This window comes from Anser brachyrhynchus (genome assembly GCF_964034855.1).
Source record: "Anser brachyrhynchus genome assembly, chromosome: 7".
NCBI lineage: Eukaryota > Metazoa > Chordata > Aves > Anseriformes > Anatidae > Anser > Anser brachyrhynchus.
Window position 1 is genome coordinate 11,595,202 of NC_137701.1, and position 18,857 is coordinate 11,614,058.

Genomic DNA, 18,857 nt, shown 5'->3' on the forward strand with positions numbered 1-18,857 from the left:
CCTTGGGCTGGTTTTGGTGTAACATATGCCTTTTTGGGGAATAAATAGTTATGTGTTAGCTTGTGTATAACACAATATTTACAGTTCACTGGATTTTGACAGCCTTGTCAGCTAGAGCACAAAGCCCTTTAAACCCCGCATTCCCCTCGTAAAAACTTTTCAGAAATGACCTCGTTACCTCACTTACAGCAGGAAAACACAAGATTCAACAGTAAGGATTAATACAACAGCGGTGTTTTTAGATGCTGCCTGGCCCAGTGCTAAATGCTTTCTTTCGTCCAAAGGTACTAAGACAACAAATATCTTCTCATAGACTGTGATGGTCAGCCTTTGATTCTCTTTCCATGTGTTATAAGGGTTAGGTTTGGATCACCAAGTGTTGGATTAAGGACTGAAGTTTGTTTGTGAAGATGTTTTCATAGATTTATTAATAATAAGGAGCAATAATATGTATGTATGCTCATGGTAGGAGTTCTAACTTGCAGTTCTTTCGAAAGAAGGGGAGAAATTGTTCTCTTTTTTAAATCCTGGTCAAGAGTTAAAGGCTCTGAAAGTTAGCTACAACTTCAAAAGGTCATTGTACTTCCTGGTGTGTGACAGTCTTTTTGTCTCAAAAAGATTTTCTGGAGGAGGAGGGGAGATGGAACAATTCATATGGTGGGTAAAACCTCCATTGCCCATTTGGTGGTCATCATCGATGTAAAATAAGGAAATCTGAGCTTCCAGACTGACAAATGATTTAACTACCTAGCCTTTAGACAGAGGGCTGTTTGGTTTGCTTTGCCAGCTATCTACAGATTAGAAATTAAAAAAAAACAAACAAAAAACACATCGTGTGACAGTGCTCTTACAGAAATCTTGAGTCATTTCTCTTTGCTAGTCATCTTTGGTGACTTGATTACCTTTGCAGTCATAGAGTGTCACTTGGGAGGATTATGTCAAGATTTCCCAGACTTCAACACAAGCTAAATTGTATGGAAAGGTTTCTGGGTTTGAGGATTAGAGGATATCACACCAGGACATGACAAGGAAGCTCTAGGAAGATGAAAATGCTTGTGGTTTTATGAAGAAATGTAAGGAATGTGGAGTATTTCATTTCAATAAATGTCAGTCTCCAGCTTTCAGCTCTCAACTGCTGAGACAATTTCCTCTAACGTGAGTAGAAGTCCGGCAGGACAACAACCATGCTAGGAAATTTGGCTCTCAGCCTCTGTCATGACATGGAGGAAAATGACATGTTTATATATATTTTTTTCCTTCCAGTAATTCCGTCATCTTTGAGATACTGAAATCCCGGTTCTAAACGTGCCTTGGCCTTTCATAGGCCAAACTTCACCCTAAATAACAAGGTAGCATGTGTTGCATTGCCACAGGGTCCTTTCTACACCAAAGGTCAAGAGCAAAATGTACAAGAAAGGGTCTAAATTCTGCAAGTGCAATAAATAGCTCCTGCAGAAGAGCTGGGGCCAAAATGGGTGGAAGAAAGAAGAATGATGGAAGAAGGAGAGCAGCAGAGGGGTGCCACTGAAGTAGCACATAGGCTGCAACCCCTTCCCTATTGACATTTGTAGCCACAATGGTGAGTCCTCAAGGAGCTGTGTCAACCAGATGGATATTTCCCTAGGTCATGGTGTCCTTCTCCAGCTGCTCAGTGGAAAGTGATTTTGTATTTGTAGCCAGAATTAATTCCCCTCATCTGTTCTCTCTGCTTACCTATTGCTGGCTCTGGCTGTCGGAGCCACAAATCCACTGGATGCCTGTCAGACGTGTGAATGGGGGCTGCCTCTGTCGTCCCCATGTGTCGCAGAAGTCACTGCCCTGTTTGAATGCTCGGGCTTTGGGCTTTCATCACAGTCAACTGGAAGCTGCAGCTCCATTGCCAAATGGTACCCAGACAGCGAAGGACATTTTAATACCAAATCCACGACCAAATCAATTTGCTGCAGTAAGCTACTTAGTGGGCCCATCTGGTAGTCGCTAATTTACAGGCTGGGCCATCTGCCACTGTCACAAGCTGGTAAGACTAGAAAAGTTACCCAACACAGCCAACAGTTTAGCTTTGTTTTAATTTTTTTTCCCCTCAATACTGTGTTCTGTTTCACTGCTAGCTGTCGGTAATGGCAGTGGTTTCTGTTCTGAAATCCAGATTTCTCAAACCTTGGATAATCTTGTGCAGCAGGGAGACGCTGCTGCTGTGACTCAGCAGCTGCTGCCGGTATGTTTGTGCAGCATTCAAGCTGCTGACAGCAGAGTGGAGTGGTTTAGGAAGCTGTGTTTCTACCCAGCGCCTGCATATTTTAGCTTGCTGTGACAGGATATGTGGGAAACTTATTCTAAATATATGTTATTAAAGCCACAGTCCTCGGAGTTGCAGAACGGCTTCTGCCCTAATGGAAACAAACAGATAAGGCTGCTCTTTATGATTTAGGCTGCGTAACATGGAGAGCAAATCTGTCAAGAGCTGCAGATTTGCTCTCTGGGTTGTTTTTCAATGTGTGTGGGGAGTGAGGGATGAAGGTAGGTTGCAAATTCTTCAGTAAAGGTCAGCTCTGAAGAGTGACATTTCTGCAATCGCTGCAAAATGCGCCGTGTCAGTGCAGGGTCAAAGTGCTGCTGGAGCTTTGGAGGCTGCAACAACTGGAGAGCACAGATCCTCATGGCTGGAATAGTGTTGTGTCCCCAGCCCATTGCGCGGCAATGTTTGTTCCTTGAAGTAGTCAGTGCTTGACTGTTTTTTCTTTCAGATGAGAATGCAAAGCAACCACCAGCTTCAGCTGCTGGAACTTCCCTGACGTTGTGCCTGTGCAATCTGAATACTCAGCTAAGGGCAGTTTAATTTCTGCCCTTACTGTGTGGCATCCATCTGTGTGAATATTCATCTGCTCAAGTTGGGCACCCTCCTCCGCAGGAATGACCTAGCGGCCACTTTTGTTCAAGGTCTGCATGACCAGGTCTTGTCATTTGCTCTTGGTGAATGCCAGCTCTCAGAGTGCTTATAGCTTGGATTTAATTCTCTGTTTGGCAGTGACATGGCGAAGCTGAGCTAAATCTCTGACTGCAGTAGAAAATTCTGACTTAGTCTGAGCACCATTTTCCTTTGAGAACATGTTTAGGTGCCCTTCAGAAGGGGTTGGCATTTAATCCACTCTTGTTCTGCGCATTCTGGGCTCTGGCAGCCTGAGCGGTGGAGGTGGTGGTACGCAGGATTTCCGTGGTCTTCAGCTGTCGCTGTGCAGAGGGTGGAAACTGAGTCAGTGCAACAGAGCCAGCACTGATCTTCTGAAGGTTTGACCCTGGGAACTCCTTTGGGCTTCTCTGGATTAAGATGGAATTCATCCTAGAGGGAAAAACCCTCAGCAACAACAAAGACTTGGGGAAACAATTTTTTTCTTGACAAGGCAAAGACCCAAAGCCATTCCCTACCGCATGAGACTAATGGTATTCTGCCTACCGGGACAAAAGCTCTCTACTGGAAGTTTGGGGCTGGGATTTTTATTTTTTTTCATCTGAGCATGGTTTTTGTCACTTACTGTGATTGAATGTGATATCCTTGGGGGGAATATTAATTGAATTCTCTGTAAGCCTCTGCTTTAAGAATTGGGAGGGCCCAGAGGAAAGATTACCAATAGGATTCCTATGTCTAATGTGATTAAAAATTATTTGGCTGCAGAAGAGAGAATGTTGTTGTTCTCCATTGTATTTCTCTGCAGAGATAACACTGATGCTGACTACAGAAGAGACAGGTCATACAAGTTTAATTTGAACAGCTATAAAAATAAACTTGCAGTGGGGCTGCTCATTTGCAATTTAGTAAAGAGAAGTTACTACCATAGCTCCGCGTAATCCCAAGGAGGCGTCTTCATGTACTCTTTTTGGAAACCAAGCTGTCAAGGAAGTTAAGCTGGGAAGTTGTTGTGTGAATAGCATGTTAGACCTGAAAGGCAGAATAATCTATTTTTATGATGGAATTTGGGTGCTGAGCACTGATCTTTGTTGTCTTCACAAAGCTCAGGGACAGGAGGCTCAGGTGAAATAACCAGCCCAAGGTTACCCTAGGTCTCCGGTGGGAGCAATGATTGTTAAGCTCTCATTATCTCCCAATACTTCCCTACTAGAGACAGACTGACCACAGTGGCCATTTTTGCTACTGGAAAGATCCTTCAGTTGTAGGAATTTGGGTTAAGGCAGCTGTGATGACTCAGGCTTTGCCCCCAGATGCATTACATTTATCATGGAGGCTGTAAATGAGGCTGAAAGCTTGCAGGCTACTGCAGGAGGGGTGTGTGGGAGGTGTAAGAAGAGAGGAGTGGGTTGGGGGGGCTTGTTCACAGGGATGGGAGCCCCTGGACCTGAAACACAGACCTGAATTTCAAGCATCCTGCTCTACATCCTGTTTCATTGAAGCCTGTGATATGTTTTAGTCAGGAATGTGCTCCTGGGAGAGGCACCACACCTCCTGCAGCATTTGAATCGGAGGAACTCAGCCACAGGACCAGGAGCTGTGATGGCAGGATGCCATCCTCCTGTGACCATGTAGCCTTGCCACCTTGCTGCTTGTGTGCTGAGAGCGTGGCACTGCCTGAAAGTGCAGAGGGTGAAAACAAGTCTCAGCTATTTAACCGGTATGCAAAGGCAGAGAGTTGGGTGTAGATACTACAGCGGACTTTCCATCTCTGACCCTAGTTTGAATGGCTGCCGAGGGTTTGTAGCTTTGCAATGTGGATAATTTGGATGTGAAGGTGAGAGGGGCTTCAGCCTCGTTTGTGTGCCTTCTGCTTGCTTTCTGCAATGAAAGTGGATCAACATTGGCCTCGCAGTTCTTGCTTTGGAAGATGCTCCCCTGGCAAACAAAACCCCTTTGTCTTTGGCTTAAGTTAATCATTGATTTAATTTGTGGTTATTGCTTTCCTTGTTGTAAGATTGTTTTCTCAGTGAAATGTCAGGTGTGTCTCTAACCTATGTTTTCACCTGTAATTTCAAAGCTTTTAGGTGTGTGTTTTATGGAAGAGGCAAAATCTTGCTGTGTTTGAAGTATCCTGAAAAGTTCTGAGTGAGATGCATGCAAGCTGTGCAAGTGCAGCTTCAGCTTCTGAACAGCAGGGAGTATTTCACAGGGAGGGAAAAGGCACTTGCAAGAGGTGAAATATACCTTTAAAATCTGCTTAAGAAAACAAGTAATTTCCTCATACTGAGTCTAGGCCACTCTGTTTGATTTCTGAGTTATTGCTGCCTGTCTTGTCATTACCCTTGTGTGTAAATAGCTTGTACAACCATTTTTACAATAGCTTGTGATATAACCAGATAGAAACCAGATAGATTGGCAGTGCAGTCATCTAACATGTTCTCATAACACGTCATCTCTTCTCTTTGAGGGGTTACAAGACTTTATTTTTCAGAGGCAAAGAGCAATGAGCTCTTAACTTCAGTAATGTTTAGAGATTAGAGAACATTTCACTCATGCCTAGTAGAAAAACATCTACGTAATAAATTGGCTTATTTTACGGTTATGTAGATATTGAAATTAAATCTTTCACCTAGTCAAGCAATGCAGTGTTTTAATATAGCTGCCAAGGAGCAACGATGGACTGTGTTCATGTTCATTATTGCATTGAATAAACCTTCAAAGCTCCTTGCAGAAACTGGGACAGAACAGAAGGCAAGATGACTTTCCTATTTCTAGCTTCAGCAAAGTATCAAGCCTTTAAGACTGGCTACTTCTTGCAGTGTGAGAAAAAGGCCATCTTTCTATCCTTTCCCAACAAAATAACAAGGTCATGACGCTAAGGGTACAGTTTTATCTGCAGAATATTTGAGCTCAACTAGTACAACTTTGAATTTGAGGCCTCTGTATAAAGGTTTAACTTGGTCCTTGCTGAATAATACATCCTAGTGAAGGACATTCATTTAACACAGCCTATTTTCTGTAATGTAATCCTCCTCACTCTTCTTCTTGCCCGGGCTCCCTACAGAAGCTTTGTGTGAAGGTAAGCCTCTGGCTGGTATTGCTCCGAGATGACTAATCACACACATACCTGTAGCACCTGAGATCTCACAAGCCTTAGACAAGCAGAGAGTAGATTTGAAAAGAAAAAAAAACAACCCTGGGGGTGTTGGTATCTCTGTTTTTCCCATCAAAATTATATCCGTGAATGTAAAAAGAGGCAGAAAACTGCAGTTTGTCTCCACTAGCTCTTAGCTTTGCTAACTCAACCCTGTGGATAATCCTGTGCTCTTGGGAGGTGATGCGGAAAAGTCTTATGAAGAGGCTGAGTACCGGCAGCTCCAGCTAATGTTAAACATACGCTGGGTAATGAACATGGTCGTGCTTCAGGGAGATGTAGCAGCAAGGGTGAGTAATGCTTTTGTAGTGTAAAGCAGAGCTCTTGTCTGTCTTTGCTAATAACAGTCATCTACATGCGTGGTACTGAGCAGAGGTGTTGTGCTGATCCTGTGAATTAAAGGCAGAAGGCCCGTGGGATACACCTTCCTCGTGTCTAAGCCTAGCATTGCAAACTACCCAGCCTTCTCCATTTTATCTCCATGTTACCCAAACAAAACTACTGCAGGATACAAGATCAAGGGATGACCATCCACATTTTTTATGCAGGGAACAGGAACTTTGCTTGCCAGCCTGACAAGGCTCTCCATTCCTGATCTGTTCTCTCATCAACTTAGCCCATGGTCTCTGCAGCACTGTTGTAAACTGGCATCCCTCAAGGCTTTAATGTGTGTTGACATTGTTGTGCAGTGACAAATGTTGTACTTCCTTGTGAAATTAGTGGCTCCTGATGAAACCTTTCAAGTCCTCCATTGACAGCTGAATTCACGATTTTCAACTTGCCTGTTAGCTCTTCCTTTGTTAACTACCAGGTGGCCCTGGAAAACACAGACAAAAAGCATGATAAAACATTTAATGACCTGCAATGTTCATGACAGTACCAGAGAACAATGTTACTACAGCACTGCCTCCATGACTAACACATTTGTGCCAAGATTATGGACTGTAAATCCAATAATATATTGATCTGATTAGCATAGTGCCAAACCAGCTGGGAGGCTGATGTCGAAGTCTGCAGGGAGGTTAAGCGTAAATCCCACGCAGGTGGAGGACTGAAGCTTAAATCACACCACGTTAGCCCTTAGGAGGGCATATGTGTGCTGCTGAACATTTCAGTGCTTTCTGTCTCTCTCTTCTGCAGTCCTGTGTGCAAGTGAGCAGATAGCAACACACCTGTGGGGAGCACCTTGTGCATGCCACGGAGTGAGCAGGGTAAGGTGAGGTCTTGTGCGGTGAGGACTGCAGCTTGAATTCCTCCTTCTAATATGTGTCCTAGCAAGTGCTTTTGTGTATTTACAGCTTCTGATCGTATTTCAGACAAAGAACTGTAAAGGCAGAGTCCACTATCTTAAAACTGCAGTTGAAAGCAGTGTTATATGTAGCTGTTTTTTACTGCTAGCAACTTCAGCAGTTGAAATTGGACCCCAGAGCTTCAAAGCAGCTGCTTGCTTAAGGAAGTGCTGCTGAATAAAAGCTCCCTGCTCTGCTACCCTCCCCCTGCTTTTTCTACACTACCAGCTGTGTCAGCCCAGCAGCAAGGAAGAGGATTTGGCCTTGAAGTGAATCTAAAGAGGAGAGAGTGAGAAGAGAGGTGGAGTTAGCAATAGCAGCCTGCAGCATGGGAAGATGAGAAAGCAGAAGCAAAGAGAGAGATGCTTGAATCTCTGTGTGGGTGAGCTCTGAGGAGCAAGGTCTGAATAGAGGGGAGGACCAAGGAGTTTAAAGACTGAATACAGTGAAAAGGCAGGGATTACACTCCTTTTTCTTTCTGGAATATCAATCAAAGGAAAAGGGTAAGGGGGACAAGGAGGAAGTGAGTGCAATCAATGCCAAATTCCAGGTAAAATATGAACCTTTAACAAAAAGGGACTGTGAAACGGGAAGAAACCCTACAATCTTTTCAGTGTAATGCAGGAAGCAAAGAACAATATCAGGCACATGAGGCATGATACTCCTATTTTGTGATATTTCTAATTTGTTTGTGTAACTGTGCTCTTAAGCTGTCACTGGCATTACTTTACTTAACCCTTAGTGCAGTATTAGCGCATTGTCAAGTATTATGGTCTTGCACAGCAAGAAAGTAACAGGCAAATGCAACCATTTCTTCTTTCTTACCTGTTTTTTCTTAAACAAATTTAGCAGAAACCTGGAGACAAGTAGGTGGCATTTACTTCTGATAGCACTACAGGCTTCCATAGAGAAGTGTGGCTTTTAGCCAAGTCTAACAGATTCAGGTTCAACTCCGCAGATTTTAGGCAGCTCGAGGTAAATAAATCAGAACCAGCTCTTAAATACACGAAGTAAAAATAGTCCCGTCCACTTTGAAGTGCTGCAAGGGACTTGACTGCAGCTTTTTGTCTGGAAGTCTCAGAGGGAGTTGAAAGTTTGTACAAAAGTAAACAAAACTGGGGGGCAATCTTGTTTATACCTTTTAGGGTAATGCCATAGCCAGTCTGCAATCCCATTTTGTCTGAAGTGCTGCTCTGTGTAATTGGTCCCCTGCAGCTGCTAACAGCTTGTGCTTACCTTTCAGTACTGCCCCCCTGGGAACTGGAGGAAGGCAGAGCACACAAGTGGCTTGCTCAGCTTCTCCATGGTGGTGATGTAGGTACTTCATGTGGGGTCCAGTGCCCCAGCCAGCATCTCACCACAAAGATGTTGGTTTTTATCTGAGACCTGCAAGGCAAGTAGCAGGGTTGGGTTGAGTGGTTGTCTTCAGCAGGTGGTCATTTTCTTGGGGCCGCTTTCTTGTTCTTGGGGCCACTTTCTTGCCATTCTGCTGAGCAGACAAGAGCACAGCCCCTCCAGTTCAGCTGTATCCAGCAGTGGTTACCAAACCCACAACTGTTTTGGTAGTCCTGGGTAACCACAGTGCTCTGCTTACCCTTCCTTTCCTTTGGCAATGGTAACAGACCAGTGACTCACTGGGAGAAAATACAAAACTTTCTTTAAGGAAATTTTTCAGAATTCAGCGTGCCTCTGAATGATTTTGTTCTGTTAGGTGAGTACGGTTAAGGTGTTAATGGGAAGAGGCTAAACCTGCCTGTTCCTGTTCTGCTGATGTTTACTGAGGAGTGGAGAAAGAGGAGGTTAGTGCTGTGAAGTCAAAAACAATAGGCTTTAAAAAAAATAGGCAGTGCTCATGAAGCCACTGAGTTTCTTGTCCTTTTGGAAGAAGGGCACGAGCTTTACAGCCGTGTCTGGCAAGCCGTGAGTAGGCTGGGGAGCTTTATGTTCTTCCCTTTTTAACAATGAGTTGTATTTTCAGAAAAAACTTGCTGTTTCTCATGATTTTTCTGTTTGGGTGGGTAGTAGACACAGTAAGCCAACACATATTACTCTCTTCCTTGATTTTGGAGCCCGGGTAGTGTAGGTCTCTAGGAGTACAGTAACTAAGCTGTAAGAGCTGCTTTCAACATATTGAAATTGTAGGCTTAATTTCAGTGTGGCTGGCTTAAAAGCAGCACAGTTTTCTTTCTGCTTTGTCTTGTGGCAGAATGCCATGCCCTCCCAGATTCCTGCTGTGGTTGTGGTGGCTTTTGGAATTACGGAATAAATCTACTTTTTTCCTTCCTAGCTCTCCTTGAGCGAGCCGTGAAAGCCCTGCTCTCTGAAAGGCATGTTAGAAGCCTTCAAATGCACCATAAGAGTATCAGAATGTGACGTGGGAGAATAATCTGCATAATCAGATTTTAGGTTTTATCTGGGCTTTTTGTTCAGAAAAGGCTGTGTTCTTTGCTGAAATCTGCACTGTGACCTTTCACCCCTTTTCCTAGTTAGCATGCACCAGTCTCTATGGCCTAAATGGCATGCAAAATGTTGTGGATCACAGATGAGAATTCAAAATGAGTCTTCAAGTTGCAAGGACCTGAAATAAATGTGAAAAATTGATTTTTAAGACAATAGAATGGCCTTCCTAGGACAGAGGTACCAAGTGGGAAATGGAATAACTCAGCTTGACTGATGAGGATTCAGGAGTCACTGAATCAAGTGTGTCTGGATCAGATGTTCTTGATATCTGTTGTGGCATTGGATTTCTGTGATGTCGTAAAAAGCAAATAGGGATAGGCTGCTGTTGTGGTTTAACCTGGCAGGCAGCTCAGCACCACGCAGCGGCTCGCTCCCCCACAGTGGGATGGCGGAGAGAACTGGGAAAGTAAAGTGAGAAAGCTTGTGGGTTGAGATAAGGACAGTTTATTAGGTAAAGCAAAAGCTGCACACACAAGCAAAGCAAAACAAGGAATTCGTTCACTCCTTCCCACCAGCAGGCAGATTTCAGCCACTTCCAGGAAAGCAGGGCTCATCACACGTAATGGTTTCTTGGGAAGACAAACAGCATCACTCTGAACTTCCCCCCCAGTTCTGTGGCTGCGGGGTGTCCCTGTGGCAGCCTGGGCCAGCTGTCCTGGCTGCATCCCCTCCCAGCCCCCTGTGCACCCCCAGCCCCTCGCTGTGGGGGCAGCACGAGGAGCAGAGCAGGCCCTGGCTCTGTGCAAGCGCTGCTCTGCAGCAACTGAACCAGCTGCGCGCTGTCAGCACGGTTTCCATCACAAATCCAAAACACAGCACCATACCAGATACAATGAAGAAAATTAACTCCATCCCAACCAAACCAGGACGGCTGGGTGAAAGTAGGTGATAATGGATGTTAGCAGGCTTGGCTGATTTAAAAAAAATATATATATATACAAAATTTAATATTTTAATATTTATATTTTATATAAAATCTTTTTCCAGCCTTTGAGATTTTTTTTTTTGAAATAAATCTGCAGTGTGAATGGGCACAAAATTTAAGATGCAATAATCATGTTTTGTGTCATCTGTGATATATTAGGTAATATAGTGACAGGAACAACCGGCACCTGGTAGCTTAGTGCCTCAGACAGCCAGAGAAATGGTAGCTCCACGTTCATACTTCTGTGCTTTGCCATAGCTTTTCTTAGGGAGGATTCTATAAGCTGTATCTCTTCAGAGGGAGTAAGGAATGACTATACGATGCTTTCTGTAGTTGAACACATTTTTGAAAGTAGGGCTTTTTCCTGGAACATATGAAAATAGCAGCCAACCTTACCCGGCAATGGAAGCTCAGCTTTTGGGTTTACCCATTTGTGCAGCTTCTCCAAAGAGGTCGAAACACTTCTGTAACAGACGTGACCTGAGAAATCAAGTTCATTGCTGTATTTCTCCACCACCAGCTTGGTGCTTGGAGCCTGAGTCATTTAAATGAGTTGTCATAAATGGAGTCCTTAAATTCTTCAGCACATCAGATGCCAGTGTGGGAGAGCTCAGCTGTGGTTCCCAGGCCAGTTTTGTGTCCTCAGGTGAGTCCTCCACAGCTTGAGCTGTGTGTGTAAACCTGGCTTTGGCAGCCAGGAGCACTGCGTACCCTCTGCTACATCCTCTCCTCTTTTAGCAGCTGGTGGCTTAGATGTGGTAGTTGCAGGTACTCTTGTCTGTGGTTTGCATTTCATTTGGCAAAGCTCTTCAAGATGTATAGAAGTGTAACCAGCTGCAGCTCACCTTTGCAAGCTTTTGCTTCAGTTGCAAAAACTGCAAGTCCAGCTTTTGACTGAAGTCTGTGTTAGTTTAAAACCAAAATTAGGCAGCTGCCCAAAAGTTTGCCAAGGAGCAAACCTACTTCTTGGCATTAAAGCTCTTTAACCAAATAGATTGGGAGGTAAGTCCGTGACAAATTGAGCTTCCACTGGCACAAACGCTGCGCAGTAAGATTTACAGAGACATCAAAATTCTGGTTGAGTTCAGTTTCCCTTGAACTAGGCTGTTGTTTTAGAAATGACCTACTTGAAAATACACCAAATAATGTAATTACTATCAGGAAACAACTCACCTTCTGCTGCTTAATTCTATTTTTGATGTATGCTTAGTCCATTTCAAAGGAACTGTGTTGGATGGCGTAGTGGGTTTCCCCTTCCCAGTTGTATGGTAATTGCCATGTAATTACGCTGTTATATTTATAATATGCATGCCTTATTGTGAGGCAGTGATTTATGGAACATAAGTGTATTACATTAAATTAAAAAGTGCTGTATATGTTCTTCACACAGAATTGCTAATCCCCTTAATGACGGTAGTCTTTCACAGCCATCCAGTGTTTTAATTCTCATGTGTTTAAGGTCTGTAATAATCATCATCTTGTTAATTTTCTGGAAATTACGCTGGCTGCTGAGGTATCTAATGATTGTCGTCATGCTTGCAAAATAACATTTTGCTAGTGCCTAAACAAGTCAAGCGTGCTAATAAACAGGTTGAAGAACTTCTGGTAGAGGTATTCTGGTACCGGTGTATGCTTCAAGGTGCTTGGTGTGTCTTTGTTAAAAGAAGGACTTGTCAGTAATCCCACTGCAGCGATGGTAGAGGTTAAATTAAATATGTTACCGCTCCACTTGTGCACACAGGAGCAGCAGCTCTCCATGTAACCTGTTCCTTCTGTTAGGCTTACATGGTAGCGTCACCAGGGCACTTCAAAAAATTAAATCTAACCTAAAAGGATGAAGCAACTCTGGAGATTGCCTTTGTGTGGATTACTTTCATAAATAGGCAGTGACCCCAGGGGGGCAACACAAAAGCTCTTGAATCCTTTGCTGTAATGAATACATGTGGCATCAGAAACTTTAAACGTAGCATTTGTGTTGCTAGTTTTGGTTCAGGATTTAAAGGAGTTTTTCGTTTCTTTTTTCATTTTTTTCCTCTTTCTATGATGTTTACTTGTAACCTGTTATGTGACTTCCCTGGTCTTAACATACATTGCACGTATGCCCTATTTTACTGTGTTTCTGGTGACTGGATTACCTTTTTCCTGTGTATTTTCTTCTTCAACATCTCTTTGTCAGTATGTCACTGTCCTTTTGGTGCGGATGCCGAGCCAGATGGGATCCTTACTTATTTGATCTTATGCGGTTATGTATTCTCATCTCCTGTTTGCTCGCATGTTAATACAGTTCCGTGCTGAAGGCCTGTGTCTCTTTGCACCTGGGAGAAGAAATAAGCAGTCTGGCAGTGCAGGACCAACAAGGCCCTTCAGAGGTTTTTTCAGAGGACGGGATGAGTTTTATTCAGTGCAACACGGAAGGAAAGGTATTGCAGAAAACAGGAAACACAGAACCCCTAGTTCATAATAGGGTTTGCATTTCTGTTAAGGTGCTTTACAATGCAGTGGTCCAGCAAGTCTAAGAGACGACTAAAACCTGCAGTCTGTGTCTAAATGCTAACCATCGAAACAGGACTGCTGGCTCTTGCTGTCCTGTCCTCTCTGAGTCCCAGAGATCCGTTGCTGATGAAATAAGTCACAAGAAGAGGCACCACCTTGGCAAGACCTTTTGCAGCAAACACTATATGATGACTGGTTATAAGTTGCCTGGGAAAGGCTTCATGAGCAGCACGCTTCCTGCAATTAAGATCTGTACTGCCTTACTTTCATCCTTCAGGATTTCTGTGTCATATCTTGAGCAAATGAAAGTTGTATGGGGGAAAAATAAAGCTTCATTTTTGTATTTGTGCTAATGCAAAACTGTTACTCCTGCCATATATTCCTGAATTCAGCTAAACCGAAGTGACTGGACAAAACAACTTCATTTGTTTCTGTTTTGCACAGAGCCAAAGCTGATGAAACTAAGTGTGATTGAACCATGTAGGCAACTGACTTTTTATCCTGAATTTAAATGTTTGTATGCGGGCTTTGGTTCACTGCCACACAGGCAGAGAGAAACTGGCTGTGAGGAGGACAAAGAGCTCATCACAAACACATATAATTGCTTTGACGTGCTGCACAGCAAGGGTAATGGCTTTGGTGAAACTTGGTCAGGCAGCTGCACAACTAACTTTTCTGCAAGCATGGAGCTAGTATCATTCGTTATAAGCCTTCATGCAGTTGTCCTGCTGTTTTTATAGTTTTTTTAGTCACAGCTCAGGCACCGGGCAGATAATGACATGCAAGTCAGATGCTCATTGTCCTGGTGGCTGCACACAGCTGTGTGCTTGTTTGGAGCAGGGCAGTCTATAGAAAGGATCCTTGGCAGTATGGTTGCTCTTTTCCTGCCTCTCACACTCTTAAGGCCAGCTATGTTTTAGTTTGCATCTCCCCTGTACTGTGATTTCATCTTCCATTGGCAATGAGACATCAAAGTTTGATTGATTAATGTTAATCGTTTGGTTTAGTCATTTTTTTTAATTTTTTTTTTCCTTCTTGAGATGTGTTTCTTTGTCTCTGGGATTCTGCCCCAGGACACACATGCACAGCTTGTCATTGGCACAGAGCAGCCACACACCCTGCTAAGCCAGCATCTCTTGTACAGGTTTCATGGTGGAGAAGAACCAAGCCCTGTAGGATGCTGAGCTGCCAGTGCAGCCAAGTGGCGCGGCTGGGGGAGTAGCTGCTTTTGTGTGGTTAGCCAGACCATTCCCCTGTGCGACGTGCTCACCTTTGAGACAAGAGCAGGTAGTCTCTGGCAGATGTAGGAGCAATCCCCACATCACTGATCAGCCAGCGTGCCAGCTACCTGTTGTGGCTGCTGTACTCAATATGCATGCAGTGTCACTGCTCCTCTCCTAAGCAGAGTCCAGAATAAAACCCCAGAGCAGCAATTGCTTCTGGTACATGTCTTATTTTTAGGGTAATCCTTAAAAGTACGTCGGTCCTTAAAATCCTTTAACAATCCTTCTTCCCTGGGGAGAACAGCTTTTTGTCAAGCTGTTCATCATGTAAAAATATTTGCCTTTTCCATTTCTGGCTAGAAAGCTGTTTTCACCTGTGGTGCGTTAACCATGGCTGCCTGCCAGGAGCCACCAACTGCTCTCTCAATCCCTCTCCTCAGCAGACCAGGGGGAGAAAATAAGATAGAAAAGCTTGTGGGTCAAGGTAAGGACAGGGAGACCACTCACCAGCTGCCATCACGCTCTGGTGTGGGATCCTCCGTGGGCTGCAGCACGGATATCTGCTCTGCTCTATCTCCGTGGGCTGCGTGGATCCATGCCTAGAGCACCTTCTCCTCCTCCTTCAGTGACCTTGTGTCTGCAGAGTTCTTTCTCTCGCACTTTTCTCCCTCTCACGGGAGCTGCTGCACAGCGTTTTTTACTCTTTTAAAAATGTTACCACGGAGGTGACAGCAGGTTTGCTAGTGGGCTCAGCTTTGACCAGCAGTGGTTCTGGTTTGGAGCCAGCTGGGTCTGGTATGGGGGTAGCCCCTGGTCTCTGCTCAAGAAGCCACTCCTGCAGCCCCCTGCTACCAAAACCTTGCCATGTAAACCCAGTATCTCACCTGAGCTTGTATTAACAGCAGCATCTGGGCAGGGATGTTGTTCGTGTCCTTGGTCAGAAGCTATGGGAAACAGTTTTTTCTTTTTTTCTTTAGTAATAAAAGCCAGGAAACCTGAGGCTCTACCCTAAGACATGAATTAAACCACTTATCAAATCCAATATTTTACTCATCTCTTACCTCTGATGCTAAGCCAGTAGTCTGAAGAGGGTGAAGTCCTGCTAAGAAGGCTCACTTACATAACCAGGGTCTGTGCTGGCCACAGTTAATTATGACTTGTTACCATAAGTGACTTTAAAACAATGTCTTTTGAGGTGAAGAGCACTTTGTGCTCCCACAGGCACAAACTCCTTGTAGCTGTAGTTTTATGTGCTTCTATCTGAAAAATGATTCTGTTCTACAGGCATCTCTATTTTTGTAGAGGGGATGTTTTGCCAGTGCTGGGATGGAGAGTCATGGCTTGCCTAATGACTGTTTTCTGCGCTGTGATTATGTCAGTTTGTGTAGGAGTGGCGGAAAATAACAGCTATTTAACATGAGATGATCCATTCAGCTGCAGAGTCAAGAAGTCTTAGTGGTGGGCTCGAGTTGATGAAAAAGGGGATTTTCAGAGAGAGATGAAACTGGTAGGAAGATGGGGGGTAGATAGCATTTTCCAAATAATCATTTGTCTGTTGCCTTTAGAAACCGAAGACTTGGCTTAAATAGCATCCCTCCCACAACATACTTGATGTAGTAAATACTATGCTATGAAATCCAATGCCTTCAGACATGATTGCTAATGCTGCTGTGATTGCAGGGACTTGACTGTTCTGGTCAGCTGTCTTTAAATGAGACTGCAGCCTATGCTGCTCCTCGCTAGCAGCCTTAATCTTCTGTTTACAGTATGATCTCAATCATCTGCCATAGAAACAAAAATAGAGTTGAGAGGAGCAGGAAAGAAACAGCTGTTGGCTTTACACTTGCCCTTTTGTGCTCGTTTTGATCCTTGTATCCTGCTGTTCATGATTCAAACCCGCCCCTGCCCACCGTCCAAACAAGTACCAGGCTTTGTGAAACTCACTCATACAGGTTGTTTCCGTAAATTTCCCACCTGGTTTGCAAATATTTGTTAATGTTGGAGTGAACCTGTGAAGCTGGAGTCCTGGCTCTACTCCTCTTGCAGAAATGCAAGTTGCAGTTTCTGTTTTTTTGTAGTTTATACCATTAAGTATGCAACTGTAGAATTTAAGACCTCAGAGCACCTTTCTGACCTTGTGAAATTATTCTTAGCTGCAGTTTTCCATGAGCTAAGCAACGCAGTTTTATCTCCGCAGTAGCAAAGTTGCCTGCCTGGCTTGGTTGCTTTCTTAGTGTCTGCAAGTTCCTGCAATAGCCTTTTAAAAAGTAGCTGGTGGTCCAATATGATCTGTGTTGGCATAACTTAAATATCTAACCCTTGGAAACTAAGTGTGGTAGCTTTGGAGTGAAATGATCAGGGAGGGTAAGGCTCCATGGAGAGTCTGGCAGCAAAACCCGAACATGAGTGGCCTGGTTCCTGTGGATGTCCCAGACCTGTGTTATCTGCAGTGTTGGCTGTGGAGACCAAGACTTCTACAAGTCCTCCCTGGTTATGAGCAGGCAGAGGTTTCACTGGGGTGTGGAGCATCTCCTCCATGTCCATGCTTGCACATAGATCGTCTGTCTCTTTGTGAGACTCTTTTTCCTGACATGCTCTGCAATGCTCGCTTGCAGATTTGTCTGTCCACATCTCTGCAGCAAGGAGGTGAAACTTCAAAGCCTAACTTAACCTTGAAGGTGGATTTACTGCTGCAGTTGCTTCAGATTTTTTTTTGCCTTTCCTGGTTCTTTGTGCTACGGAAGCTTTTGCTCCGTGGTTGTTTTTCCAGGAAATGCAGCCAGGATTGATTGGGCTCAGAGCTCCTTTTGCAGCTAAAGATCATCCTTCTATCAGCTCATCCTGTGGGAGATTCAGCCAGAGAGAACAATCTGGCCTTGCTTCTACTGTAATTGCCATTTTTTTTTTTAAAGTATATAAACAAATACATGAAAAACAATTTTTTGACCATCTGAAGAAACCCCTCCAGGTTTTCGGATAGGTATGTCTCCATCAGCTCTAAAGTCTTCTCCTTTCATGTCCCAGATATTAAAATACAGTACACCAAATAGGTCGTGTGCAGCTGAATCAAATTTTGTTAGGTCTTTAGTGTGTTTTGAAGTTGCATGCCTTTGAAATAGGAAGCTAGGCTTCTTATTGATCCCCCTCTTGTTCTCCTCCAGGCATTTGAAATTGGTCTGACACCAAACTGAGTCTGCAAGTGTTACTCAGAAATCACTGAAATTCTAAAGGAGACTGTGGGTGCATATTTTGCTCCCAAATATTTTCTGTTTTATGAGCTCAGAACAGAAGCTGCTGATTGAACTAGGTCTTGCCATGTTCGCAAGGATTTGCTCTCTAGAGGTGAGTTGGTTTCGAAGCAGCATCTGACACTAAAATGTGGTAGTTCTGTTGTTTGTTTCTCCTTGTCTTGGAAAGTAATTAATGTAAATCTATTCAGGAAGCATTCTTAATCTAACTCAACTGAGTAGGGTTTTCTGCAGGCTTGCAGAGATCAAAAAATCTTAACTATAACTCTTTGCTGATGACATCTACAGAAATGCCTGCAGAAAACCAGTGATCTGAAGCAGTTTGAGGTTAATACAGCTCAATTTGTCTTCTGGAAATATTTTTTTCTTTACCCGAGAAGACAGAAGACGAGCTCAGAATAGATCCTTTAATGAAAAAGCATTATCTTTATGCTATATATCTAGACAAGTGATGTATAAAACAAACAAACAAAAATCTACAGTACCTATGAGCTGGTGCATAGGGTTTGTCAGCAAAGGAGCTGCACCTTCCTCAGCTTGTACAGCATGCAGTTCCTTACCTCTGGGCTGGACCTGGTCCTGGACCAGTGGTTTGATGCAGGGCCAGCAGCAGTAGGCTCTGCACTGGGCTTTATTCTGTTTTTAAAAATAGGCAGCATAATGTAGATTACCTGACAGTGTGAGTGGCTCAAACAAGCTGTTTGGTACAAATGGATAGGATAATTTTATTTAATACATGCAGGTTGCAAATATCAATCAAACCTCTGTCTCAGAATCGTATTGATGTAAGTGGATTTTGAATCAGTATCATCAGATAATGATACAGGAAAAGCTGAGTTCTTATAGTTCGGCAGCACAAATAGCACTAACCTCGGAGCTTTCCCTGCTGGGATGTAGTTACTTGATTGTTGTGCTTATTCTTTTAAACTCGAATGGACTGTTCACTTAAACTCATGGCCACGGGTTTGTGAGCTTTTTCGGTCACTTGAGACTCCCTGGTCTCTGGGAATTTTGTTTTTCTCATAACAGAAGGCCTAGCTGGTTGAACAGCTAAAATGAGAACCTGCAGTGGGAGTGCCATGTGTTGAAGGAGGGAGCTGGCTATGTGCTGGCTATCTCACCTCTGTGCCCGGAGCAGATCTGCCTGGAAACTCTGCTAA

General features: G+C 43.8%; 1 protein-coding gene across 8 annotated transcripts in view; it reads left to right on the forward strand.

Moving 5' to 3' along the window:
• The window catches only part of TRPM8 (transient receptor potential cation channel subfamily M member 8), a gene marked incomplete at its 5' end in the record, with an annotated part of 141,129 nt that overhangs the window by 41,815 nt on the left and 80,457 nt on the right, over positions 1–18,857 (forward strand). Inside the window, one exon of one of the 8 annotated variants that reach the window (XM_080600172.1) lies at positions 2,326–4,622. The exons of 4 other annotated variants lie outside the window; for them this stretch is intronic. Coding sequence is in view for 2 of the 4 variants with exons in the window: in XM_080600179.1 (XP_080456305.1) it covers positions 11,296–11,379 (84 nt within the window). Of the gene's footprint in view, positions 1–2,325; positions 4,623–4,673; positions 6,350–6,869; positions 7,271–9,301; positions 11,380–18,857 lie in introns of those variants that run through there. 3 more of the 8 variants (XM_080600181.1, XM_080600175.1, XM_080600179.1) reach the window with 3 other exon arrangements.